General features: G+C 67.8%; 1 protein-coding gene across 1 annotated transcript; it reads left to right on the top strand.

Moving 5' to 3' along the window:
- Positions 1-1,362: 1,362 nt before the first annotated feature.
- On the top strand, positions 1,363-26,578 carry COL16A1 (collagen type XVI alpha 1 chain). The gene is given in 72 exon segments (XM_049820260.1): positions 1,363-1,499; positions 2,896-3,008; positions 5,090-5,152; positions 5,298-5,415; positions 6,842-6,965; positions 7,055-7,330; positions 7,422-7,502; positions 7,837-7,968; positions 8,648-8,701; positions 9,725-9,760; positions 10,192-10,218; positions 10,399-10,461; positions 10,634-10,675; positions 10,771-10,815; positions 11,041-11,076; positions 11,217-11,279; positions 11,419-11,463; positions 11,543-11,638; positions 11,787-11,825; positions 12,118-12,162; positions 12,416-12,451; positions 12,637-12,753; positions 12,859-12,894; positions 13,014-13,049; positions 13,141-13,230; positions 13,337-13,381; positions 13,516-13,551; positions 13,677-13,730; positions 13,908-14,024; positions 14,100-14,135; positions 14,270-14,377; positions 14,488-14,610; positions 14,687-14,740; positions 14,814-14,855; positions 14,930-14,965; positions 15,169-15,222; positions 15,295-15,363; positions 15,472-15,525; positions 15,678-15,704; positions 15,783-15,848; positions 15,930-15,983; positions 16,092-16,145; positions 16,247-16,300; positions 16,405-16,449; positions 16,546-16,662; positions 17,037-17,072; positions 17,327-17,407; positions 17,590-17,634; positions 17,991-18,035; positions 19,465-19,518; positions 19,628-19,681; positions 20,075-20,128; positions 20,261-20,305; positions 20,421-20,474; positions 20,575-20,610; positions 20,913-20,975; positions 21,112-21,183; positions 21,385-21,438; positions 21,531-21,575; positions 22,220-22,264; positions 22,377-22,430; positions 22,514-22,567; positions 22,719-22,769; positions 22,880-22,969; positions 23,077-23,112; positions 23,245-23,289; positions 23,396-23,524; positions 23,526-23,585; positions 23,667-23,733; positions 23,815-23,991; positions 24,089-24,166; positions 24,261-26,578. Coding segments are annotated over 71 exon segments (4,848 nt in total). The 5' UTR covers positions 1,363-1,499; positions 2,896-2,932; the 3' UTR covers positions 24,464-26,578.
- Positions 26,579-26,661: the final 83 nt, after the last annotated feature.

Below are 26,661 nucleotides of genomic sequence, written 5' to 3'. Positions count from 1 at the left end.
ACATGGGGTTCATTGCTACTGGGTGGCCACAAACAAAGAGTAACTCGAGGTGAATAATTGTCCAACAACCAGCAATTATTAAAGTTTCGTTGTATTTCATACCCACTTGCTTTAATTACCCTTAATTACGACAGTAGGCAACTCGCAGGAGAATCGAGCGCTCTGTCACCGCATCTCGGGGGCTGTCGGCTGAATAAATGGCAGAGTCGAGCGGCTCTTCAAAAGCGGCGTCGCTTCGTTTGCTCGCGACAGCTTATTTACTGTGGGCTGAATAAATATCAGTTGTTAATTAGAGCGCATTTATTGAGATGCATGCGTCCCCAACACACATTTGTAAAGCTTCAGTGTAAATAGATTCATCACAATTTGGGAGGAAAGCGCCTAAGCAGGGGCCCCGTGGTGCTGTGCCGTGCTGGGCATCCCTCGGAGAAGCGATGCGGGGATGGGGATCCAGGGATGCCCGCGGCTGCTTTGCATCCCCCGGACGCAAACTTGCGTGGCTCAGCGGCTGTCCTGGGTGGGCCTGCTCCCTGCCTGCTCCCTGCCTGCTCCCTGCCTGCTCCCTGCCTGCGGGGGCTCGGGGTGGCCTGGTTTGCGTGGGCAGGGGATGCTGGAGCAGAGCCGGGCAGCCAGGCCCTGGGGGCAGCGGGATAGCGTTTGGGACCGGCACGTCTCTTTGGCGCGGAGCCGGACACCGCGCAGAGGCGACGCGAGCCGGGATGGGTGCCGGATCCCTCCAGGGCTTGACGGGGCTGGCAGGGTGGGAGAAGCTTGGTTCAGTTCTGGAAAGTCAGCAGCTCTGCTGCTGGGGATGAGGGCAGCGTTCCCACCGCCGGCAGCGGCGCCGGCGGGAGGGATGGTGGCAGAAGACCCCGTCCCAGGGCTCTGACCCCAGACACCTCGTCCTGGGCCGGACCGTCCCCAAGCCACCAGACACCGGGGACCGTACGTCCCAGTGGGGTCTGGCTGTCCTGATGCCATGGGGGCTGCTCCCAGTGCCGTACTGGTGGAAGAGCATCCCTGGAAGGGACAACCCTCCTCCTTATACTGGCAACCATTCTGGGCAGCGATGCCATCGCTGGTGCCAGCACCAGGGTCTCCTCTAGTCCCTGGGGGAAAGAAGACCCGCTGCACAGGGATGGCAGCCAGGGGATGGGGTTCACCCCCATCCCGGGGATTGGGGACCCCCCCCTCGCCCCCCCGTAGGGATCCCCTTCCCCGGGGGAAGGCGGCGTGGGGAGGGCGCTGCCGGAGGAGGCGCCCGGGGGGAAGAAGAAGGAGGAGGAGGAGGAAGAGGAGGGCGGGCAACCGCCGGGGGGGGGGGGGGGGGCGGCTCGGGCCCCCCCGGAGGGAGGCGGGGAAGGCGACGGGGGCGGCGCGGCGGAGCTCCCGGTGTCCCGCCGAGCTCCCACCGCCCCGGACCGGCCGGACCAGCGGTGCAGCCCGCTCCCTCCCCGCCGGTCCCGGGCAGCCCCCGGGCTCCGCCGAGAACCGTGCAGGTGAGCCCCCGGCCCGCCCTGCGGAGCCCCCCGGTCCCGGTGCCGGTCCCGGTGCCGGGGAGCGGGGTAGAGGCCGGTGCTGCCGTCGGACGGGGGCAGAACGGGGCTGGGGTGGGGGTGGGGGGATTCCCCGTAATGAATCGTAATTAATCACCGTCCCGGAGCCGTGGGGACCCGCCGGTGCGGAGGGTGCGGGGGTAGGAAAGTCGGGGTGCAGGCCGGGGGGGGGGGGGGCATGGGGAGCAGGGGTGGGTGCATGGGTGGGTGTAGGGAGAACACGGGTGGGTGCAGAGGGAGTGGGGTGGGTGCATGGGTGGGTGCAGGGAGAACACGGGTGGGTGCAGAGGGAGTGGGGTGGGTGCAGGGGGAGCAGGAGTGGGTGCAGGGAGAATAAGGGTGGGTGCATGGGTGGGTGTAGGGAGAACACGGGTGGGTGCAGGGGGAGTGGGGTGGGTGCAGGGGGAGCAGGAGTGGGTGCAGGGAGATTGGGGTGGGTTCATGGGTGGGTGCAGGGAGAACACGGGTGGGTGCAGGGGGAGCAGGAGTGGGTGCAGGGAGAATAGGGGTGGGTGCATGGGTGGGTGCAGGGAGAACATGGGGGGGTGCAGGGGGAGTGGGGCGGGTGCAGGGGGAGCAGGGGTGGGTGCAGGCAGTGCCAGGCCAGGGGAGCCGGGAGGCCGCCGAGGGGACCCGGGGGGTGTGCAGGAGGTTTGGGACAGAGGAGCTGGGGTGCAGGCGGGGAAGAGCTGGGGGGAAGAGAGAGGTAAGCGCAGGCAGGGCAGAGGCAGGGCCGGGGGTCCCAGGGGTCCCCGATCGCTGTGCGTGGGGCCGAAGGCCCGGGGATGGCACGTCCCGCTCTTGCAGCGGCGAGCGGAGCCGAGGGTCTCCGGTCTGTCACGACGCCGGGCTCCGGCTGCCTGCAGCCCTGCCTTGCCTTGCCTCGTGGCAGGAAGCAGGCAGGAGGGAGGCCAGGTCGGGGTGACCCGCAGGACCTGGGCCACCCCGGGGATCCGACACGGGACCGGGAGATAAAACAGGAGGGAGCGAGACCTTCCGCGGGAGGGTCTGCGCAGGAGGCGCGCGGTTCTGCTCTGGGGTAGCCCGGCCTCCGCGTTTCTGGAAGTTTGGAGTAAATCTGGGTGCTGGGGTCGGTGGGTTGGATTGAACGCGTGAACGCTGGGATGCTGGGGCTTACTCTGTGTGCTTGTAAGGGCTGGGCTGGATGCAGAGCTGATGGGGCATCCAGCAGTGCATGGGGGCTACACTGACCCCCAAAGCCTGCCCGAGCCGCGGGTTCAGCATCAACTCCGCGCTGGCTGCAGCGTCCCAGCGCAGGGCACGGGCCGGTGCCTACCACGTGCCTGTCGCGCTGCTGCCCGATTTCTCTCCCTTGCAGGCAGCCGTGTTGGCCCCGAGCCGCCGCCGTGGGCACCATGAGGGGTCTCTGGGCCCTCGCGCTCGCCGGGCTCGTCAGCGCCTGCGAGGGGAAAGAGCTGCCGCCGGCGGAAGGTAAGGGGCACTGGGAGCGAGGGCTCAGGGTCCGCATGGGAGCGACCCCCTCCTTGGGGAGAGGAGGGGAGGGCTAGGTCAGACCCGAAAATCGCAGGGCAGAGGTGGCCGGGGGACACCGTCAGCCGTGCCAAGTCCTCGCGAGCCAGGACCGCACGCAGGGGCACGCCGGCGGCCAGAATGGCGGCTGCGGACGTCGGCTCCCCGCCGAGCGCCGGCCAGCCGGGGCTGCGGGGCTTTGCTCAGCATCCCATGCGGGCAGGGGGCCAGCGAGAGCAAGAACGAGCCCTGCCACGGGGAACCAGCCCGGGGACACCCCGCCGTCGCCCCCGCCGTGGCCGAGCGCCGGGAACACCCCGCGGCCCAGGCGGCGCTGATGGAGGGAGCGGGTTTGGCCGCGCTCCGGCCGCGGGGTGCTTGCTGCCAGCTGGCAGAGAAGGCAACGCCGTCCGGCAGCCGGGTCTGGGCGGGAGCGAGCCGGGGCTGCTCTGTAGGTGAGCCAGGACCGCTCGGGGCAGCGGCGAGGATGCACAAAGCTCCTGAGTGGGTTTTGGCCTCCGGCAATGAGGCGGGAAGAGGTTTGGCCATGGTGGATGCCAACGGCGGAGGGCTCGGGGCTGTCCCCGTGCGGCTGGGGACAGGGTGGGCAACGACCGAGCCCACGGGGGTCCCCGCTGAGGCTTTTCTGGCTGTGGGGCCGCTGTGCTTGGGTCCCAGCCTGGGGCCGGCCGCGGCTCGGGGTGAGTTCGAGGCGGATGGCGGGGAGGAGCCGCTGGCAGCGAAGCCGCGGTTGCATCAGTCTTTGCGGGGGTGGAGCGGTGGCTCATCCTGGGGGGGCCCGGGGGCCGCCCGGCTTTGCCGGTGCGAGGGACCCCGCAACCGGCACCGGTGCCCGCTGCCCCGCGTGGCGTGGCCTCCTGGCTCCCGGCCCTTCGTTAGGGAAGCGAGGGTTGGGGAGACAAGTTTTTCCCTTAGGGGTAGTACTGGGGCTGGGAGAAGCTTCAAAGCGGATCGCGCCCGGGGTGATTTATGCCTCATTTTCCACCCCCTACCCTGTTGTGGATGATCTCACCGCCGGCAGGAGGGAGTTCTGCTCCTGGCCTCGACACGTGCCTGCGGGGCCGGCTCCAATACCGTCAACCCCGCCGCCGCCACCGTGCCGGGGGTCCCAAGGGCGAGGGGCACCTCCTTGCAATGCTGCTGGCCGTGCGCGAGCGAGCGGTCAGCCTGGGGGAGAAGCGCCGTGATGATGCCGGGCTCTCGGGCAGAGGCAGAGGAGGGCAGTGGGGCTGTGGGGGCCAGAGCTGCCCCCCAGGAATGGCCAGGGAAGAGGCGGGTAAATTGTCAAGGGCCATCCCTGCTCCAGGGCTGATGTGCACAGGGACAAAACAAATTCCTCTTTCAATACCCCCTTGTTTCTTCCTCTATCTCACCCCTCCCAACATCTGGTAGCATCCAGCGGAGGTGGATTGATGCTGCTAAAGCAATAATATATCAGCGCGGTTGCAAACAGCACCAGCGTTCCCATGATCGCGACCGACACGGCATTTCCTGCGGCTCGGCCTCTCGCCGTCCCCTGGTCGGACCCTCACGCCTGTGCCCTGGGGCCACCAGGTCTGAGGATGTCACCAGGATGGGACAGAATGGCCAGCGGGCAGCTCTGGGTGCCATCTCCTCGCCTTGGGTGTCCGCGGCACCCGTCCGAGTCTCCTGATGCCGATTCCAGCCGTGGGGCTGTTTTGAGGCAAAACGTGCAGCAACTGGGAAAAGCATTTCACCTGGTGAACTTGCTGCGGGAGGCAGCCGAGGCCAGCTCTGAGCTCACCGCCCGTCCCTTCCAAACCTGCTGCTTCGCTCCTGGTGGGCTGTTTGCAAGGAGCCGGCGCTGCCACGGGAGCGGTGTTTGCTGGATCCGTGCTGCCCACAGCTGTCAGCAGCCTCGGTGTGCCGGGGCGGGGGGGCACACTGGCAGTGCCCCGAAACCCACTTGGGCTTGGGGAGCTCTGCATGGTCCGACCTTGCTTGTGCAGCCTCCCCGTGCCCCTGGGGACACTGCGGTGACGTGCCGATTTGCCTTCCAGGGGAGCTGTGCCCGCAGCTGTGGGACGAGGATCTGGTTGGGAACAAATATGAGAATGTAACGGGTAAGGAAAGCCCCTCTCGCCCTGCAGACGGGGTCCCCGCGCAGCCCTGACTCCCCGGGGATGGGCTCCGCACCCTACCTGGAGACCATCAACCCTCGGCACCCGTGCCAGGGCCAGGTCTCACCTCCTCCCCTCTGTCCTGCAGGCTTTAACCTGATTAAAAGGTTCGACTTGCTGAAGATCTCCTCCATCAAGAAAGTCCGCAACCCGAGGGGGCCGGTGATGCTGCGGCTGGGCGCCGTGCCGCTGGTCCAGCCCACGCAGTGAGTGCAGGTGGCTCGCGAGGTGGCCCGAGGTGGCCAAAGCACCGCCGGTCACCGTCCCCGGGCGTTTTAAGGATAGGGCCCGGGCAAAGTTCGTTAGGCTTTGCCCTTAGCATGTGCTGGACAGTCCGGGCACCCCGTGGCACCCAGGGTGGGGGACGCAAAGGTGCCGGTGGTGCAGCCCCGGGGCTGCCCAAGCCACCTTCCTCCTAGAAAGTAAATCATGGGCTGCAGCGGCTCGGCTGGGTCGTGGCCAGCCCTTACGCAACCGCGGCTCTGTGGCTGCTCTGTGTCTGCTCCCCTCAGCTTGGCAGGCGCTCGCCGGGGTCTAGACAAGCTCAAAATGCTGCACGGCTCCGAGCAGGCACTGCTGGGTTTGCTGGGGCCGCAGGGGTCTGCTGGGGGAGGCACACGGAGACCGGCTCTCGGCCCCACTGTCTCCGCACGTCCTGCCCGGTTGTGCCCGAGGGGCAGGGGTTGGCAGGGATGCTGCAGCGTGGCGAGGTGGGAGCAGGTCCACGTCCTCGGGAGCTGTTCCTGGAGGAAGCTGCTGCGGTTTGCACGCCTGCCTCCTTCCAGCCCGCTCGTCCCCACGTCGCCCCTGGGGCTGGCACGCGTGTATGCCGGGCACGGGGCTCTTCCGAGGGCGATGGAGACCCAGCCTTGGTTCCTGACCTGGGCAGCCAAGTCCTTAGATGGCTTCAAGACGGCGGATGCTCCAGGCTGGTGTTGCTCTTGGCCGGGTGCCCGTGGCAGCCCAGAGCCAGCCCTGGGAAGTGCTCGGCGCAGGGGTGGCCCCAACAGCCAGGTCACAAGCTCTAGGTGGGCACCCATGGGTGCCCCTCCATCCCAGCCCTGCTCCTCGGTGCCCGGTGAGGATGGCCCCATGTAGAACAGAGGGGACCGCCGGATCTGGCCCGCTTCCCGTGCTTTGGTCCAGCTCCAGAGCAGTGGCTTGGAAAATTGCTGGCATGGTGAAGCCGCGGCCGGGAGCAGAGCGGAGCCTGAAGCAAATATTTCCAGCGGTTGAACGGGCTGCGGGTGAGCTGGGCACAGTCTCACATGGGAAACGGCTGCCCTGCTCCCTGCCGTGCGAGGGGGGGACCAGGCTGCCAGCGGGAGGTGGGCACCACGGCTGCCCCCTGCCCACAGCCTGAGCGGGACCATCCGTCCCACGGAGCCCTTAGGGTCAGGGATGTATTTCCCGGCTGCCTGAGGACAAAATTCAATACCGTGGTGATAAGTGCACGGCCCCAGGTGCCGCAGCCGCCCCAGGAGGGCCGTGTTTGGGGATGCGTGGTGGAGATGGTGGCTGTGCCATGGGGCAGGGATGGGGACGGCGGTTGGGGGGTGCCTGCGGCGCCTGGGTCCCCTCCACCACGTGCTCGGTGCAGGATCCGGCCACCCCTGACGCCTGTCCCCGCAGGCAGGTGTTTCCCCACGGGCTGCCTCCCACCTTCACCCTCGTCCTCACCTTGCTGCTGAAGAAGAACAGCACTGGGGAGCACTGGTACCTCTTCCAGGTCACGGACCAGCAGGGCTACCCCCAGGTATGGCCCCGGGGTGGTGGGACACACCGGCGGCGAGGGGACAGCCGGGAGCCATCCCCAACCGTGGTGTCATCCCCTTCTCTGCTCAGCTCTCCCTGGCCGTGCACGGCCCTGAGAAGAGCCTGGAGTTTCAGGCGAGAGCACCGGGGACCGTGTTCGTCAGCGCCGTCTTTGCCGGGAAGGCCGTGGCATCCCTTTTCGACGGGCGGTGGCACAAGGTGGCGGTGGCCGTGCAGAGCCGTGCCGTCTCCGTGCACCTCGACTGCGCCTCCATCTCCTCCAAGCCCCTGGCACCCCGGCGGGCACTGGCCCCCGAGGGCAATGCTTTCCTGGGGCTCGACGCCGTGCGCGGCACCCCGGTCCGGGTGAGTCCCTGTGGGGTAGCGAGCACCCTCTGCTTGCAGTGCAGGATCCGTCCCTGCCTGCCCCTGACCCGTCGCCCCCTTCCCGCTGCAGTTCGACATCCAGCAAGCTCAGATCTACTGCGACGCCGAGCTGGCCAAACAGGAGGGGTGCTGCGAGATCTCGGCCAGTGGGGTGAGTCCCCCCGAGTCCCCACCACGGTCCTGGCTGGGCCCTGGCTTTGCCCTGCACCGTCAAGGTTTTCCCCAGAGGGGAAACTGAGGCACGGTGAGGGCAGATCTCTCAGCCAGAGCTCCCCGGTGGGTCACATCCTGCTCATGGTGGCCGGGGACACAGGGCAGCTCTTCTCCAGCCTTGGGACATCACTCGATGCCTGTCCCCGTGGCCAGCACAGGGCACGGTGCAGGATGCATCCCTCTCCCAAATCACACTGGGTGCTCAGGCAAGGCTGGGGCTCCCGGCTCTCACCCCGGCAGCCCCCCATGACCTCCCCCCCTTCTCCCAGCAGTGCCTTCCAGAAGCACCCAAGACCCGTCGACAAGCAGAGCTAATGCAGAGCAGCAACCTCATCGAGATCTCGCCGCAGCCCGAGGGCCGGGTGTACACCCGCTGCTTCTGCCTGGAGGAGCCGCTGGGCGCGGTGAGCTCCCGCATCCCTCCGGCAGCTTGGTACAGATCCCCATCCCGGCACACGATGCTCCCGACCCCGCAGGGTGGGCAGCGTTCGGCTGCCGTGCTGGGCGCTTGGTGCTGTCGAGCCTTCAGCCACGTTGATTCAAGCTGTGGAAAAGCCCTGCCTCAAATTTTCCACCGCTCCAGGCTCGGCGCGAGGGGAGGGAGGGAGCTGGCGGCGGTCAGACGCCGGGGAGCGAGGGAAGGGAGGGATCCCGTAGTCCCGCTGCTGCTCTGTGCCGGCTGAGCCGCCGGCTCGGGGTTCAGCCCGAAACAGGTCGCGTCCATGGGTGCTCCAGGCAGGATAACCCTGGGTGCACGGGGAGGTAGCACCCAGGGATGCACAGGCAGAATAATCCAGGGATGCACAGGCAGAATAACCCAGGGATACACAGGCAGAATAATCCAGGGATACACAGGCAGAATAACCCAGGCAGGTAGCACCCATGGGTGCTCCAGGCAGGATAACCCAGGGGTGCACGGGGAAGTAGCACCCAGGGATACACAGGCAGGATAACACAGGGAGGTAGCACCCAGGGGTGCCCAGGCAGAAAACCCCAGGGATACACAGGCAGGATAACCCAGGGAGGCAGCACCCAGGGGTGCGCAGGCAGGTAGCACCCATGGGTGCTCTTCTCTCTCCACAGGAGCCGGCGAGGACCTCGGGGAGGACTGGTCTGAAGGGAGATCATGGGGAGAAGGTGAGGGAAGGTGGGAAAGGGTGTCCCAGCCTGGCTGCCCTGATCCCAGCACACTCGGCTCTGCTCCCCTTCCTTCCACCAGTGCCAGGGCTGTGCCGGGGGCCCATCCGCGCCCCGGATCGGGTCTGTCCCCACTGTATTTGGGAACTTGCTGCTGCCAGAGCTGCAGGAACGCCTGCAGAAGTGGCTGCTTTGCTCCCCCAAGCAGGAATTGAGGCCTCACTTAACTCTCCGCCGCTGCTGGAGCGATCCCAGCCGTGGCCAAGGGCCTCTTTGTTCCCTCCAAGCGTCTCCGGAGCGCTGCCAGAGCTGGGAAGCGTCTCCAGCACACCCAGTGTCCTATCCCTGCGTGGCCGCGTCCCCCCGCCCTGGGTCTGCTGCATCCCCGTGGTGGGATCCTGCCAGGGATCCCCAGGGTATAGACCGGGTCCAGCAGTGGGGTTTGGGGTCCACAAGCCTGCTTGGCTTTTCTTCCTACCCTCTGCTCCATGTCACCTCCCCACAGGGTGACAGGGTCCCGTCCCCCCCCCCCCAGGCAGCCGGAGACCCCCAGCAAGGGGGTGAGGTGTGGGGCTGGCCCTGATGGGAGCCTGGGGGACTGCCCCCAGTCCTGCTGGTACCAGCACTTGGGCATGGGGTGCAGGCAGCTCCGGTCCCATGGGAGCACGCTCGAGCGGCTGGTTTGACCCGGCGGAGCTGCGGTCAAGCCACAAAACCACAGGGAGAGATGGGTGCCAGGCCAGCGCCTTCCTCACCTCCTCAGGGACACAGCTCTCCGGGTTTTTTCCCTTCTCCACCCAGGGCATACCCCTTGTGCCCACGGGCAACCCCAAGGGCTGGCGGGGAGAGATGCTGCTTGAGTGAGCCCCGCAGGTTTGGGGTGCCCAGGGGAGTGGGGCAGCGGCTGCAGGTTTGGGGGTGCTGTAGGGTTCTGGGTGCTGCGGGGTTGCGGGTGCTGTACGGTTTTGGGTGCTGCGGGCAGCGTGCGGAGCTGGCGCAAGCTGCCGTCTCTGTCTCTTCCAGTGCCCGCCCTGCTCGCCGCAGACGGCTTCGGCAAACGTGAGTGTGCCGCTGGGCAGCACCGGGTTGTGCTGGTGGGAGGAGATGGGGACCCTAATGTGAGCTGGGGTTGGCAAAAGCCACCGGGGTGCTGGCTCGGGAGTGTCACCGACCGCTCTGCCATCGCTGCCACCCCCCCTCAAACCGCGGCTGCTCCTCGTCCGGGGCCTGGCAACATCTGGCTGCGGGGAAGGTCTCTGATCCTTTCCAGATGTGGCCCCATTCCTATGGCAACCTCTGGCTGGAAGCGTGGGGCTGATGGTGGGGGGGATGGTGGGTGTTTGGGACCCTGCTTGTCCCATGGGGATCCCAGGGTGGCACCTGGGGACAGGGTGTTGGGAGGATGGGGACCACGGGAGAGACGGGGCGCTCTCCGGCTGCCGTTTGGGGGGCTCTGGGCATTGCGGGACACCTTTCTCCTCTCTCTATAGGTCACGCTCGGTCCCCCGGGTCCAAAGGTAGGTTTGTCACCCCCCAGGACACACAGAGCTGAGCTCCAGCAGGGATGTGGCCGCGCAGACCCTCAGCTGTGCCTGGAGCATCCCCGCTCGGGACCCGTGGGTCCTGCTGTGGGCACGCACGTGGACATGGGGACACCCGTGCCCTGCCTCGTCACCCACACCTCCCTTCTCTTGCAGGGTGGGAAGGGCGAGCGTGGCCTGCCCGGCACTGCTGGCAGCAAGGGGCAGAAAGGAGACCGCGTGAGTGGCCGTGGCCGCGTCCTGGGCAGGGAACCCCACTGCTGCGGGGCTGTTCCCTGGCTCATGGGGGTCCCACTCCCGTGGGGAGTGCTCCTACCCCCCACGGCCCCCCCAATCCTCAGCCGTGGCCGGTGCAGGCAGAACCCCTGAGCTGCCTCCCCTTTTCCCACAGGGTGCTGACTGCATTCGTACCCACCCCGGCGGTCCCATACAGGTGAGCCCCCCCCCAAACCCTCCGTGTACTCCCCTGCCCTGGCTCTGCTGCCTCCCCTCACCCCACTCCTTCCTCCTCCTCCTCCTCCTCCTCAGTGCGCCGAGGGGCCGCAGGGCGAGAAGGGGCAGCGTGGAGAGGTGGTAAGTGATGCTCGGTGGATGGGGCCGTGGCACGGGGACACAGCGGTGTGTGTGTCCCCCCCCGCTACATCTCATGTGTACCCCAGGCTGGGGCGCGGGGGTCCGGCCCCGAGGGGACAGCTCAGTGGGTGGTGGTGGGATGAAGGGAGCGGTGGTGCAAGCAGGAGGGAAGCCCTGCATGAGCCCACCCGTGGGCACCCACTTTGCCCTGCTGTTCCCACGCAGGGGCTCCCAGGGACAGCCGGCACCGACGGGCAGAAGGTAAGTCCAGCCTGCCTGTGGATCCTGGCGTTGCAGCGGGAACAACTGCCCCGTGGGTCCCGGGATGGCAGCAGAAGTGCCGGGAGCTGCCGGTGCCAACCCGTGGGTGATGGCGTGGGTGACGTCCATCTGTCCCACAGGGCCAGAAGGGCGAGAAGGGTGACGGGGGACTGCAGGGCAAGCCGGGACGCCCGGGACGTGATGTGAGTAGTGCCGGGCAGTTACTGGGCATCCCCCGGGGCACCCCCCGGGCAGTGGGGTCCGGCCGCCGGACCAGCCCACCCCGTGGCGTGCACGGCGCTGCACGTACGGAGCCTTCACACCTTGCTCCCCTCCCGGCAGGGCCGGCCCGGTGAGATTTGCGTGGTGGGTCCTAAGGGCCAGAAGGTAGGTGGGAAATCTGGGTGCGGGAAGGTGGGGGCACCCAGCAGTGCCACCGACGCTGACACCCTCCCTTGCCTTCCAGGGTGACCCTGGTCTCGTGGGACCCGAGGGGCTGGCTGGCGAGCCGGGACCCCCGGGGAAGCCAGGTTCTCCGGGGATCGGCTTTCCAGGGAAGCCGGTAAGGACCCCCATGCCGTGGGGCTGCGCTCGGGCAGCGTCCCCAGCTCGGCACAGGGTGGCTGCGGGGTGGGCATCGCCGCGCGGTGGGGCTGGCCGGCCGGCCAGGGTGCTTGGGCAGGGCTAATGCCGTCCTCTCTCCCTTTCAGGGTGACCCTGGTGGTCCCCCGGGTCCGAAGGGAGAAAAGGTGAGTGGGGGGGAAAAGGGGTCCCGACCGTCCCCCCCGTCCTGCTTGAAGGCAGCTTGGCGTGGCAGGCAGCCGGTTGTGCCGGGGATCCCCGGCTGGAGCTGGATCCGCCGTGGCTGAGTCGGCGCTGGCTCACGGTGCCGCCGACCGGGCAAACCCCAGCTGGGTGGCCCAGGGCTCGGCTGGGTGGGCAGAAAACCCCCCTGGGGGGGGGGGAAAGGGTTGCATGGGGGTGCCAAGGGCTGCGGCTTTCTCCCTTGCCGGGCTCAGGCTCTCCCGTCTCTGGCTCCAGGGCAGCTCGGGAGCTCCTGGACCCGGAGGATCGCCTGGGACACCCGTGAGTATCGTGAGCCTGGAGCCAAAGCCCGGGGTCAGGGATGGATTTCTTGGCTCACGGTCGGGGCTCCTTGGCCGGAGAAGTGGTGGGATCCAAGCCCAGGCGTGGAGAGGGGTTTGGGAGAGCCGATGGCCTCGTTTGGGGCTGGGACCGTCCTGTGCCATGCCTGGTGGCAGGGCTTGGGGGGTGCTGGGGGGCGCTGCCGGGGCAATCCTTGGCCGAAGCAGCCCCATCCCCTGCCTTCTTCCCGCAGGGACCCCCCGGCGTCGTGGGGCCGAAAGGAGACAAGGTGGGTGCAGGGTGACCTGGTGGAGGGCTGTGCCACGTCTCCCTGTGCCGTGGGCATGGCAGCCCCTGCCGGCATGGCTCCACCGCGGTGCCCATCCCTTGGGCTCGGGGCTGCTTGGGGCATCTTGGGGGCCACCCCGAGGACCCCTCAGCCTGGGGCTGCATCTCACTGTCACCCGTGGGCAGGGTGAGCCATGCGAAGTGTGTCCCACCGTCTCCGAAGGGATGCTCGGTGCCACCGGGCTGCCCGGCAAGCCGGGACCCAGGGGAGCGCCCGGAGCACCCGGCAAGGATGGGGTCTCGGTGAGTTTGAACCCGGGGGGTGGAGGGCAGGGGCGGGGGGTGGAGGGCAGAGCAGGGTCTCATCTCAGCATCCCTAACACTCCCTCTTGGTTTTCCCCTCCCCAGGACAGACCCGGCCCCGCAGGACCCAAAGGGGACAGGGTAGGTGCCATGGGGCCGAGGGGCAGACTGGCTCGTCCCCAGCCGGAGTGGGGGGGACGCTGAGCACCATCCAGCCCGTGCTAGCAGCACCCAGCCCAGCTTCTGTGTTTCCTTCCAAGGGAGATCCCGGCATCCAAGGGATGAAAGGGGAGAAGGTGAGCATCCATTCCTCCATCCCACCTACCCGCTTGGCAGGCAGACCCTGTGCCCCCCCCCCCGAGCCGTGTCCTCTCCCTGCCCTCGCAGGGGGACTCCTGCCTGTCCTGCGATGCCCGTGTCCTCGCCGCGCTGCTGCGGAGTCCAGTTGAGGGGCTCGAGGGTGAGCCGGGGCTGCCGGTGAGTATGTGGGACTGAGGTCCCCTCTCCCATGCTGGGGGGGCACCCCGGCCACCCCGGGACTGCGTGGGTGCTGGGATGTGTAACCGCGTGGGGCATTCGGCAGGGTGAAGCGGAGCTCCCCGGGCTGGCTGGCATCAAGGGTGAGAAGGTGAGTGACCCCAACATCCACCCCACCCCCCCTTTCTACACCCCCCGAGGGACCAGCAACGGCAGCATCGCCCCATGGGGTCAGGGCAACCTCGGCTTCATCCCGGGTCTGATCCCGACCCTGCTGTCTTTCAGGGAGATGTTGGTCAGCAGGGACCCACAGGCAGACCGGTGAGTGGGGGGTGCAGGTGGGCAGCATGGGTGTGGGGGCTTAAAGTGGGTGCTGGCAGCCCAGGGGTGCAGGAGCCGGGCGCTGGGGGCTGTAGTCGTAACTCTTTCATGGCTTTTCGGTTCAGGGGCTCCGGGGAGACAAGGGCGATCCAGGAGTGCGGGGGCTCAAAGGAGAGAAGGTGAGCCCTGTGATGGGGACCCCCCCGGGACCCCACTCCCTGCCCCGTCCGTGAAACCTCCCCAGCTGAGACCTGTGCAACTCATTGCATGGGACAGCCCTGAGATGGGGGAGAGCAGTGGGGGCTGCAGGGGGGCCCCCCCCAGTCCCCGAAACCACCAGGATGTCCCTTCTGCAGGGCGAGCAGTGCGGGCAGTGCCCTCCCGTGCCACAGGCCCTCGAAGGGGCAGCGACAGTGCTGGCTGTGCCGGGACCACCGGGGGAGAGGGGCCAGGGCGGCCCCCCGGGCAGAGCGGTGAGTGCTCCCCTGCGCTCACTGGTGCCCATTTTGGGGGATTCTCTGACCTGACCCATTCCTCTGGTCCCCCAGGGCAGACCCGGCGACGCTGGCCAGAAGGGACAGAAGGTGAGAGGGGCTGCGGAGGGGGCTATGGTGGGGCTGGGGGGGGAAGACGGGGCTGTGACCCCCCCCCCCCCAAGGCTGTGGGAGTGCCATGTGGTCCCCTGCCCCATGCCAGCCTTGTCCCCTCTCTTTGTCAGGGGGACACAGGCAGCCCCGGGGACCCAGGCACCCCGGGCATGGCTGGTGTCCCGGGGCTGTCGGGTGAGCCCGGCATCAGGGGTCCGGTCGGCCCCAAAGGCGAGAAGGTGAGACCCCCGTGCTTGTACGAGGACCCGCATCCCATCACCGTGGCATCACCCACCCCCTCCATCCCTCTCCCATCCCGACCTCCCCTCCTGTCTTCCCTCCTCTGCAGGGAGATGCCTGTGAGCCTGGTCCCATTCCACATGGGGACTTCTCGGATGTGGTCGGCATCCCGGGAAAACCTGGGGCCAAAGGGGACCAGGGCCCCCCGGGCATCGGCCAGCCGGGCAGACCCGTGAGTGCCCCTTCCCCACGGTGCCGTGGATGCCCCGTGGCATCGTACCCTTGGGGCTGATCCCGGTGTGTTTTAGGGGAAACCAGGACTACCTGGGATTCAGGGTCCTGCCGGACCAAAGGGGCTGCAGGTGAGTGGGGCTGTGGGGGGACGGACATGGTGGGGGGGCCTCAGGGCTGCTCACTGCCCCTCTGTCTCCCTAGGGTGAGCCGGGACCGCAGGGGATCGGCCAGCCGGGACCGCAGGTGGGTGCTTGGGGTGCCTGTGCCATGCCGTGCCAGGTGGCTCTGCCGACTCTCACGCACTCTGGTTTTCCCAGGGAGAGCCCGGGAGCACCGGACCACCCGGGATACCCGTAAGTAACTTTTTAGGGTGTCCAGCCCTGGGAGATGGGGCAGCTGCCAGCCCCCCCTGATTCCTGCAAGCGGGGGGATTTTGCCCCCGCAGAGGGGTCCTGGCCAGACCACCCTGGGGACAGTGCTGTCACCGTGGCTCGCTGGGTGGGTAGGGGGGTGGCTGGGGCTGCTGGGGGGACCTAACGCTTTCTCCTTCCCCCAGGGCCCCCCCGGACCCCAGGGCCCCCCAGGAATTGCGGTGGAGAAAGGTGCAAAGGTAAGGGAGCGTCCCCCAGCCCTCCCTCCCCCCCCACCCCGCTCCCCCACTCCTGTTGTCCTTCCTCCGCAGGGATCTCCGGGTCCCAAAGGTGCTGTGGGACCCCCTGGGCCACCAGGGACCAGCGTCACGGGGCCACCGGTAAGTCCTGCCCTCCAGGATGGGCATCGGCATCCTCTCCCGGCTAAAAACCGCCGTGCCGTGGTCCGAGCCCAAAGCTGAGCTTCCTCACCCTCCTCTTCCTCGCAGGGCCCCGAAGGGCAGCGGGGGCTCCCCGGGGCACCCGGGTCCAGCGGGCAGCCGGTATGTACCGCGTACAGGCAGCGCCGCCAGGCGTGCGGGCAGCATGGTGCTGAGCAGCTGTGCACCCATGCTCGCCTGGCCGTGGGTGGGGGTCACCGGGACGGGGTTGGGGGCTGCCTGCTAATGCACATCTCCGGCTTTTCTCCTCGCAGGGGGAGAAGGGTGCCCAGGGCGAGAAGGTGAGCAGGGGTCGGGGTCGAGCTGTGCCCCCCGTGCCGCCCCAGCACCCTCCCTGCCCTCACCTCTTCTCTCTGCAGGGAGACCCCGGGGAATGTACCTGCCCACCCAGTCCCCGCCAGGACCCCAGTTACGCCGGCATGCCGGTAAGCACCCCGAGCACCCGTGGGCATCCCCCGGCTCTGCTTCGCCCCCGCTGAACGCTCTTCCCCTTCTCTCGGCCCCAGGGAGCCCCAGGACTCTGGACCGGGATGTCCTGGCAGCCGCAGCCGGGCCCACAGGTGGGTGCTGCTCCCGCTGCTCTGCGCCCGCCGGCCCCCCCCACCCGCCACCACCTCACCCTCCCCCCCCCCCCCGCCTCTCTCCATTTGTGTTTTGGGGTGTTGCAGGGTCCCCCAGGAGCACCCGGCCCCCCCGGTCCCCCCGGTGCCCCAGGCCGCCAGGTGAGCGATGGGAGACGGGAACAGAACTGGGCGAGTGGGGACCCATCCTGCCCAGCTTTTAGCGCGGGGTTTAAGTATTCAAGCGCTCTCCTCGACTTTAGGGGATACCAGGACACAACGGTTTGCCGGGACTGCCCGGACCGGCCGGAGACCTGGTAGGTAGCGACTGTGCCCGCGGCAGAGACCCCCACGGCCGCCTGTCCTGCTCCCCCCTGCCCCGGTGCGGACACCGTCCCCTTCCCTCCTGCATCTCTTCCAGGGTCCGCTGGCCGTCATGGCCGAGAGGAACATCGAAGTGCTGAAGGTGAGAGTGTGGGGATGGGGCATCTTCCCGCTGTGGGTCATGCCCCGGGGTACCCTGAGCACCCTGAGGTGCCCCTGACTCCCTGCCTCCTCCCAGACCCTCTGCGGGGACTGCACCCAGCTGCAGGCAGCCTTCGAAGCGCCCAGCGGTGTCAAGGGAGAGAAGGGAGATGGGGGCATGCCGGGTGCCCCCGGTAGCGAAAGCTGCGCCCGCGTGAGTATCGCCCAACTCCGGGTGGGAATCCCGGTGCCCAAAAACCCCTGGTTTTGGTGGGTCTTGGGGTGAAACGCAGAGATGCTCCCGAGCTCCTGGGCATCGGCTCACGTGGCAGTCGTGCAAAGCAGCAGGCGCTTGCAGGGCTGGGCACGCTCTGGGCACGCTCTGGGTATGCTGGTCCTGCTGGTCCTGCCTGCCCGGGATGGGGTCCCTGGGGAGGGTGATGGGTTTGTCCTGTGCAGGGGCCGGTGCAGGCTGGAGCAGAGGGTGCTGAGCACCCGAGGGGTGCAAAATGTGGGGCTCCGTGCTCCACGGTTCCCCCAGTGCCCCCCTGCAGGGGATCCCTGGGTGACTCCTGGGTTTTCTTCCAGTGCTTTGCCCAGTTCCCGAGAGCGGAGGAGGCTCGGGTGAGTGAACCGTGCCACCCGGCACCCTCTCCCTGCCCCTGGGGCTGAGCTGGTCTGGGTCCCCTGGTCCCCCAGGGTGCTACAGGGTTGGTTCCCACTGGGGCAGGACCCGGCACCGTACCCCCATTGCGGGAGCAGCTGGGGCTTTGGGGAGCGGAGGTTTGCTTCGAGGGGCACTTGGCTTGGCAGGGCTCGGCCGTGGGCAGCGGGCAGAGCCGGTCCCAGCCCCTGACGTGTCCCCCCGCTCCCCACAGGGTGACAGCCCTGACCCGGACTGCGTGGGTGATCCCGGGCTCCCGGGTGCCCCGGGCATTCCCGGCGAGAGAGGCGAGCAGGTGGGTGTCCTCCCCATCCGTGGAGCTGCCCTTCTCCTCCAGCTCCCCCCCACCGCCATCCCAGCCCTTCCCGCTGTGCATGGGGGCCACGGGTGGTCCCTCGGTGCCCCTCGGAGCTGGAGTGGAGCCAGGTCCCTGTCCCCCCCATCCGTGGTCATGCCTAATGCATCCATCTCTCCCAGGGCTCACCAGGACTGCGGGGACCCCCGGGGCCACCTGGGCCCATCGTAAGTACCCCCTGCCCGGGGCGGAGGGTGGGCATCGTGTTATGGTCCTGGGGGGCTTGGACCCCCCCCCCCCCCGCCATGCTGCAAGTTGCCAAGGGGGCCCGGCGCCCTGCCCCGAGGCCATGGTGATGGGCAGAGGGCTGGGAGGCAGAGGTGCAGCGTGGCACGGCTGTCCCCGGCGAGTCTGGACATGGAGGTGAAGGTGCTGCCAGCCTGGAGATGGAGCAGAAAGCCCGGCTTGGTGGGATGCTGAGGCCGAGCCGGCCCGTGCCCAGCCGCTCTGCGGCACCCCGAGGACTCAGCCCAGGCTCCCAGGTGCCATTTCCAGGCTGTGATCTCCCTGTTTTTCCCCTCAGGGCCCCCCAGGCTTTCCTGGAACGCCTGGCGCACCCGGACTGCCCGTAAGGACCCAGCACGGCTCTGCTCTGTGCCCTCTGTCGCTGCCGCTTGGTTTGGCTGTGTCCCCCTGTCCCTGTCCCCCCTGGGAGCAGCCGCAGCCCAGCTGCCCCCCCCCCCCCCCTCCCCTTCACCCCATCTCCATCCTCCCATTTTCACCTCCTCCATTGCCATGCAGGGGGTTCTCGGCAGACCTGGGGTCTGCAGGTTTGGGAATGATCTTCCTGAGCTCAGGGACCTAGTGCTGGCACTCACCAGCCCCGGAGCATCTGCCCCCGGTGCCCCGTGTTGGGGTCCTTCACTGCCGCGGGACCCAGGGATGGCCACAACCTCCAGGCTGACTCACCTCAGCCGTTCTCGGTGTGCCGGGAAGCTGCTACGCCGGCTTGGTGCCCGCGGCTCATCGCAGCTCCCATGGGGTGGGCTGGGTGCACCAGAAGGCACCCGGCTGCTGCCCCTTCCCCAGTTGCCCCTGGGGACTCCCCTCGTGGGGGCCGGGAGGATCCCCACGCCCCCCCGCAGCCGGTGCTGCCCGGGCTCATCCTCTTCCTCCCCCTGGTCCCTGGGTCCTCTGTGGTCAGCCAGCCTCCACCACCATCTCCATCTTGATCTTCACCTTCATCGTCATCTTCATCTTCATCCTCCTGCTCCCTCCTAGCACGAGGAGGCGGCGGGGCCGCGCCGGCGGCTCTCGGAGGATCCTGCCCTCCCTCGCCCGTGCCAGTCGTGTCCTGCTCCTGTCCCCTCGTCCACTAATGTCACCATAACACCACGGTCTGTGTGGGTCTGTGTGGGTCTTTGTGGGTCGTTGCTCTGCGGTGTGCCAGTGTGTCCTGTCCAGTGTCCACCGCCTCGGCACCACGTCATCCCACTAACCCACCCCAGTAGTCCCGTGGCACGGAGCCTGGGGGCTCCCAGCCATCACCCGTGTCACCTGTGCCTGGTGTGCCCTGGGAGAAGGGGGAGGCAGTGGTTCACACCAGGACGGAGCTGTGGTCCGAAGCATGTCCTGGGCAGTGGCTGGGGTGCCAGGAGCTGGGCACCCCATGCAGCGCCCCCCCCAACCAGCACTGAGCTTTCCGTGGCTCCGTGGCACCAGGGCTGCCCGTGGGTCCTGCCCGTTTGCCACAGCATGGGGGGCACAGGCAGCAGTGACCTGTGTCCGGGTGGGAGCGTACCCGGCCACGCTTGGGTGTTGAGCCCAGTGCCGTGGGTGGAGGGACCCCAACCAGGTGCCGAGTGGGTCCTTCTCCCCGGTGCCTGGAGGTGCTGGGCAGACTGGGGCCGGTGCGGGTCGATGGAGATCACAGACCCCATGGGCCGTGCCCAGGTCCTCGGCCCCCCGCACTCTGCCCGGTTGTGCTGCCAGGTGGGCACAGCCCCGGGCAGGGGCTGGAGGAGACCCCCTGCAGCTCTTCTCTTCTCCCTCCGAAGGGTCTCCAGGGGGAACGTGGCCCTGCCGGGCTTGCTGGAGCCAAAGGGGAGCCGGTGAGTGGTGTGGGAGGAGGGAATGGAGGGGGGACATTGATGCCCCGTGGGCTTTGGGCACCTGGCTGGGGCACTGCAGGTGGCTCAGCATCGTCCTCCTCCTGCACAGGGACCTCCAGGGCAGCCCGGCTACCCCGGCGCGACGGGTCCCCCCGGCCTTCCCGTGAGTACTGCGGGGAGCCAGGCAGCACGTGCCAGCCCCCAGCCACCTCGTGTGTCCCCACGTCCCTCCCTGGTGCTCACTGGGGCCCCCCCATTCTGCTGGAGCAAGCAGTTGGGAGACCCCAGCGGGCACCGAGCACCGTGTCCCTGCAGGGCTCATCCCTGTCCCATCCATCCCCTCCCACGCATTCCCAGTGCCCTATCCATCTGTCTGTTGACTCCATCCGTGCCCCATCCATCTGTGCCCCATGCATGCCTCGTCCGTGCCCCATTTTACCCCATCCATGCCCCGTCTGGTCCCCCATCTCCCATCCATGCCCCATGTCCCATCTGTGCCCCACGTCCCAGCTCGTCCCCCGTCCTGCGCGGTGCCTTCATCTCCTTCCTTCCCCAGGGCATCAAAGGTGAGCGAGGCTACGTGGGCCCCCCTGGGGAGAAAGGGGAACTGGTGAGTCCCTCAGGGCCGTGCTCCAGGGGCAGAGGGGCTGGGGGTTCTCCCAAGTGCCCCCCCTCGCCGTGGCTACTGGGATTTGAGGTCCTTCCCGCCACATCCATCTGACCCAGTTCCTCCCCTTCCCAGGGACCCCCCGGCTTGGACGGCCTCCCAGGTCCCTCAGGGCCAGCGGTAGGTGCCCACTTTGATCGGTTCCTGGGGGGCTGTGGGGAGGGAGGGGGGACGGCCGCGGTGGCTGTGCGTGCAGCGAGGTGCTCCCCACCCACCTCGCCCCCTCTTTCTGCAGGGACCGAGGGGCGAGCGTGGGCTCCCGGGCAGTGCCGGCGAGAAGGGGGACCAGGTGAGCATCCCCGAGGGTCCTGTAGGGATGGGGATCCCCAGGACCCCCATAGGGCAGGATGTGGCCGTTGGGGTCTGGCTCAGTTCTCGTCTCTCCACAGGGTTTCCAGGGCCAGCCTGGCTTCCCGGGGCCACCGGTGAGTACGTCCCACTGGGGCTGCTGGGAACGATGCTCCAGCACACTGGGGTGTCCCCGGGAGATGATTCCTGGCCCTGGCTGTGTGTCCCCATGTCCCCATGGGGCCGGGTAGCCAGCTGGGGATGGGGACATGGGTCTCTACCAGGGGCACACGGGCACATCCCGCTGGATAAGGTGCAGAGAGCAGCCCCAGAGCAAACCCATTAAAATGAGTTTGGAGACAGCGGGCTGTGCAGGGCTGGGCTCTCCCACCGCGATGACACATCCCCCCTCCCTACTTAACACCCCTCTTCTCTTTAGGGCCCCCCGGGCTTCCCAGGGAAGGTCGGTCCGGCTGGGCCACCGGGGCCTGCGGCCGAGAAGGTGAGTGCCACCGGGACGTGGCTGCGCGGTGGCACCGCTCATCCCTCGGGCTGGTGGGCTCAGTTTGGCCCCTGCTCTGCGGGGTGGCAGAGCCTTGCCCAGCCCCGGCTGCTCCCTTGACCTGTGGCTCTTGCAGGGCAGCGAGGGCATGCGTGGCCCCACGGGGATGCCAGGGCCCCCTGGACCCCCTGGACCCCCGGGCATCCAGGTAAGACCCCCTTCCTATGCCACCTTTGTGGGGAGAAGGGGCAGGACCACTGGTATCATGGGCAGCACCGCTGGCTGGACCCATTCCCCACGGACCCGTTCCCCGTTCCCATGGCCTGGGGTGCCCAGAGCGGGTCCCTCGGGGACCCTCAGAGCCCCTCGGTCCAAACCACCCTCTGACACCCTCACCTTGTCACCGCAGGGCCCCGCTGGCTTGGAAGGACTGGACGGCAAGGACGGCAAGCCAGGGCTGCGGGTGAGGCTCTGGGGCATTCCTGCGTGCTGGCAGGGGGGCAGCCCCCCCCCCCCCCCCCAGGACACCCCCAACCCATATCTCTTTCTCTCCAGGGTGACCCCGGACCACCTGGGCCACCAGGGATGATGGGTCCTCCGGTGAGTGACAGCCTTCCTTGTCACCCCTCTCCGGTGCTCGGTGCCTGGCATGTCCCTGCAGTTAGACCCCATATCCCTGCAGTTAGACCCCATATCCCTGCAGTTAGACCCCATATCCCTGCAGTTAGACCCCATATCCCTGCAGTTAGACCCATATCCCTGCAGTTAGACCCCATATCCCTGCAGTTAGACCTATATCCCTGCAGTTAGAACCATATCCCTGCAGTTAGACCCCATATCCCTGCAGTTAGACCCCATATCCCTGCAGTTAGACCCCATATCCCTACAGTTAGAACCATATCCCTGCAGTTAGACCCCATATCCCTGCAGTTAGAACCATATCCCTGCAGTTAGACCTATATCCCTGCAGTTAGAACCATATCCCTGCAGTTAGACCCATATCCCTGCAGTTAGACCCCATATCCCTGCAGTTAGACCCCATATCCCTGCAGTTAGAACCGGGTGTTCCCTGAGCCAGGACTGTCCCACCACATGCTCCTGGGGATGCCCAAGGGGTGGGTGGGCATCTCCCCCAGCCCACCGCTGCAGGATGGGGTCCTCAGGAAAGACTGGGGTCGGCGTCGCCTGCCTCGATCTGCTCGCAGGAGCCGGGGGACCCCCACCCAGCTCTTTTCTCCCTGCAGGGCTTCAAGGGGAAGACGGGGCATCCGGGTCTCCCAGGACCGAAGGTGAGCGACGGCGGCGCTGGGGGACACGCGGTGGTGACAGCCCCAGGGACCTTGGTCCTGGGCCAGGGTCTCCACTCGTTGCACTGCCCACGGTGTCCCTTCCTTCTCTTAGGGTGACTGTGGCAAACCCGGCCCCCCGGGGATCACGGGCCGGCCGGGAGCGGAGGTGAGTTGAAGGGGGTGGGTGGGTGCTGGAGCCTTAAGCTGGATGGCCCCCACGTCACCCCTCAATCACACTGCCTTCCTCAGGGTGACCCCGGACCCATGGGACCCCAAGGTCGGCAGGGACCCCCAGGGCTCATCGTAAGTTGGATCTGCCCCCCACGGCGCACCGGGACGGTGCCCATGGTGGGGAGCGCGGCGTGGCATCCCTCCGGTGCCGGGAGCAGGGACATCACCCATGTCTGTGTGTGTGTCCCCCCCCCAAGCTGACACCCCTCTCTTTGCCCCCCAGGGCCCCCCTGGCAGCCCAGGGCAGCCGGGTCCTGCTGGCCTCGCCGGAGTGGTGAGTACTGCGGGGGCCGGGTGGGTGCCACGGAGAGCGGGTTTGGGGGTCACCGTCCCCATCCCCTTTGCTGACTCCGATCCCGGCTGCCTCCTCCTGCCTCTCCGCAGGGGCTGAAGGGCGAGCGGGGCTCCGTGGGGGAGCGAGGTCTGCCAGGGATGCCAGGACAGCCAGGACCCCCGGGCCACCCAGGACCACCAGTGAGTACAGCGGGGCACGAGGGGTGGCACAGACCTCTGCGCCCCGGTGCAGCGGGGACCTCGAGGATCGATCGGCATCTCACGCCGGCCCCGCTTTGATTTCGCAGGGGGAGCAGGGACCAGACGGACCCGTCGGTAAAGAGGTATGCGGTGCGGGTTCTGCGGCAATCCTGCCCGGTGGGACCCCAGGGCCAGATTGTGGCATCCTCCAGCCTGGCCGTGGTGTCCCCAGGGTGGGGACATCCCTGTCACCCTGCTCCTCTGTGTCTCCCCAGGGCCCCCCAGGAAAACCCGGCATCGCGGGACCGGCCGGCCAGAAGGTGAGAAGAAAGCCCAGCCGTGCCACCGCCGCCATCCCGGCACCCCACAGCCCCGCTCGGAGCCGGGGGTGCCGGGACTGAGCCCTGCCTCTCCGTGTCTCCGCAGGGTGAAGCTGGATCTCCCGGCGAGAGGGGCTACCCCGGGGAGAAAGGCAGAGCCGGCATGCCCGGGGGGCCGGGGAAAAGTGGCTCCATGGGCCTTGTGGGGCCACGGGGTCCCGCGGGTGAAAGGGGCCCCCCCCGGCTCCCCAGGACCTGCGGGCAACCCTGGGCTTCCAGGACCCCCGGGGATGATGGTAAGGAGGGGCGGCTGGGATGCGGGACCCCCATCCCTCCACAGGGTCCGGTGGCGACGGTCCCTCCTGTGTCCCCCCCAGGGAGACGTGGTGAATTACGATGAGATCAAGAGGTTCATCCAGCAGGAGCTGAACAAGATGTTTGATGGTAAGGGGGTGGCGGGGGCCGGTCGCACCCCGGCATCGCTTCATCCCTGCCGGTGCTGAGCGTGGCCGGCTTTTCCCGCAGAACGGATGGCGTATTACACCTCCCGGCTGCACTTCCCGGTGGAGATGGTGGCATCCCCAGGGAGACCCGGTCCCCCAGGGAAGGACGGGCTGCCCGGCCGGCCGGGACCCCCCGGTTCTCCGGGGATGCCGGGGCAGATCGGCAGAGAGGGGCGACAGGGTGTGCCAGGCATGCGAGGTAGGTGCTGCTCCTCGCGACATTCCCGGCGTTCCCGAGCGCTGGGGCGTCGTGGTTGTGCCGGGGTCTCATCCCTCTCCATCCACCTCTCTTCCAGGCGAACCAGGCGCCAAAGGAGAGAAAGGAGAGAAAGGCGTGGGCGTGATGGGGGACAGCGGCCCCCCGGGACCCCCAGGTGAGCCCCCTCCGCGTGGCCACTAGCCCCGTGCTGGGGCTTGTTGCCATCCCCCACGCCTTGCCACCTCCCTTTTTCTCTCCATCTTTTCCAGGTCCCCAAGGGCCACCAGGCTACGGGAAGATGGGCCCCCCGGGCCCCGTGGGACAGCAGGGTATCCCCGGCATCCCCGGCCCCCCCGGTGCCACGGGGCAGCCGGGCAAAACGGGGCACTGCAGCCCGGCGGAGTGCCTGGGTGCCGTGCCCCTGGATCAACCCCTTTTCCAGCCCAAAAACGTCAAAGGTCCCTTTGGCTGAGGGGGTCCCCGTATCCCCCTTCCCCCCCCCCACCCCCCCCCGTGCCCCCCGCCTTTGCTGTTAATATTGTTTCCCCGCTGTGCCGGGGGCCGTGCGTGTCCCGCGGCGGGGACGGGGGGGGTGTTGTACAGCTCCGTCGTGATCCTGAGGGCAGGTGGATCTTGCCCGGCCAAATACACCCGTGCTGGTGCCCCCCAGGCCTTCCGCCTCCTCGCTCGGCTGCGTGCCGGATCTCCGCATCTCCGCTTTGTCCCCGTCCCTGTCCCCCCCCCGGGATGAGGAGGCCCAAGCCCGCAGCCCCGGTCCCACGCGTGGGGTATCCCCAGGTCAGCCCGGCCGGGGGCACGGTGCCTCAGAGCCCCCCTTCCAGCCTGTGGCACTGGGCCTGATGGGGTTGGATCCTGGGGCATTCCAGCCCTGATCCTGGGGGATTCCAGCCCTGCCTCTCAGGAGATCCCAGCCCTGATCCTGGGGGATTCCAGCCTGCCTCTCAGGAGATCCCAGCCCTGATCCTGGGGGATTCCAGCCCTGCCTTTGGGGGGATCCCAGCCCTGATCCTGGAGGGATCCTGGCCCTGATCCTGGGGAGATGCCAGCCCTGATCCTGGAGGGATCCCAGCCCTGATCCTGGAGTATTCCAGCCCTGATCCAGGGGCTAATCCAGCTCTGCCTCTGGGGAGATGCCAGCCCTGATCCTGGAGGGATCCCAGCCCTGATCCTGAGGGATCCCAGCCCTGCCTCTGGGGGCATCCCAGCCATGCCTTGGGGGGGATCTCAGACCAGCTCCTGAGGAGATCCAAGCCCTGATCCTGAGGGATCCCAGCCCTTATCCTGAGGAGATCCCTTCCCTGATCCTGGGGAGATCCCTGCCCTGATCCTGTGGATCCCAGCCCTGCCTCTGGGAGGATCCGCCCTGATCCTGGGGGATTCCACCCCTGCCTTTGGGGGGATCCCAGCCCTGATCCTGTGGAGATCCCAGCCCTGATCCTGGGCAATCCTAGCTCTGCCTTTGGGGGGATCCCAGCCCTGCACCTGCAGAGATCCCAGCCCTGATCCTGAGGGATCCCAGCCCTGCCTCTGGGGGATCCCAGCCCTACCTCGGGGGGGATCTCAGACCAGCTCCTGAGGAGATCCAAGCCCTGATCCTTAGGGATCCCAGCCCTTTTCCTGGGGGATCCCAGCCCTGCTCCTGGGGGAGATCCCTTCCCTGATCCTGCGGATCCCAGCCCTGCCTCTGGGGGGATCCCAGCCCTGATCCTGGGGGATCTCAGACCAGGTCTTGGGGCGATCCCAGCCCTGATCCTGAGGGATCCCAGCCCTTATTCTGAGGAGATCCCTTCCCTGATCCTGGGGAGATCCCCGCCCTGATCCTTAGGGATCCCAGCCCTTTTCCTGGGGGATTCCACCCCTGCCTTTGGGGAGATCCAAGCCCTGATCCTGAAGGATCCCAGCCCTGCCTCTGGGGGCATCCCAGCCCTGCCTTGGGGGGGATCTCAGACCAGCTCCTGAGGAGATCCAAGCCCTGATCCTGAGGGATCCCAGCCCTTATCCTGGGGAGATCCCTTCCCTGATCCTGGGGAGATCCCAGCCCTGATCCTGGGGGATTCCACCCCTCCCTTTGGGGGGATCCCAGCCCTGCCTCTGGGAGGATCCCAGCCCTGATCCTGGGGGATTCCACCCCTCCCTTTGGGGGGATCCCAGCCCTGCCTCTGGGAGGATCCCAGCCCTGATCCTGGGGGATTCCAGGCCCGCCTTTGGGGGGATCCCAGCCCCGATCCTGGGGGCTTCCACCCCTCCCTTTGGGGGGATCCCAGCCCTGATCCTGTGGAGATCCCCGCCCTGATCCTGCGGATCCCAGCCCTGCCTCTGGGGGGATCCCAGCCCCGATCCTGGGGGATCTCAGACCAGCTCTTGGGGCGATCCCAGCCCTGCTCCCAGCCTCCTCCCGGCCCTGCTCCAGGGCTGATCCTGCCCCTGCCTCTGGGGCGATCCCGGACCGGCCCCCAGGGAATTCCTATCCCTGCTCCCGTTTACGTCCCAGGGAGAACCCTTCGGGACTCGGTGGGCCCCACCCCTTCAGTCGTCATTGCCGCTTTAAGCCCCCTCCCCTCCGGGCGCGCCCTTCTCTCTCATCACCGCCCCGCCTTAGCTGACCCCTCCCACGCTTCCCTGGCGGCGAGGGAGGGCGTGGCTTCCGCG

The sequence above is a fragment of the Accipiter gentilis genome, chromosome 17, assembly GCF_929443795.1.
Source record: "Accipiter gentilis chromosome 17, bAccGen1.1, whole genome shotgun sequence".
NCBI lineage: Eukaryota > Metazoa > Chordata > Aves > Accipitriformes > Accipitridae > Astur > Astur gentilis.
This window is presented reverse-complemented; position numbering and strand designations above follow the sequence as displayed.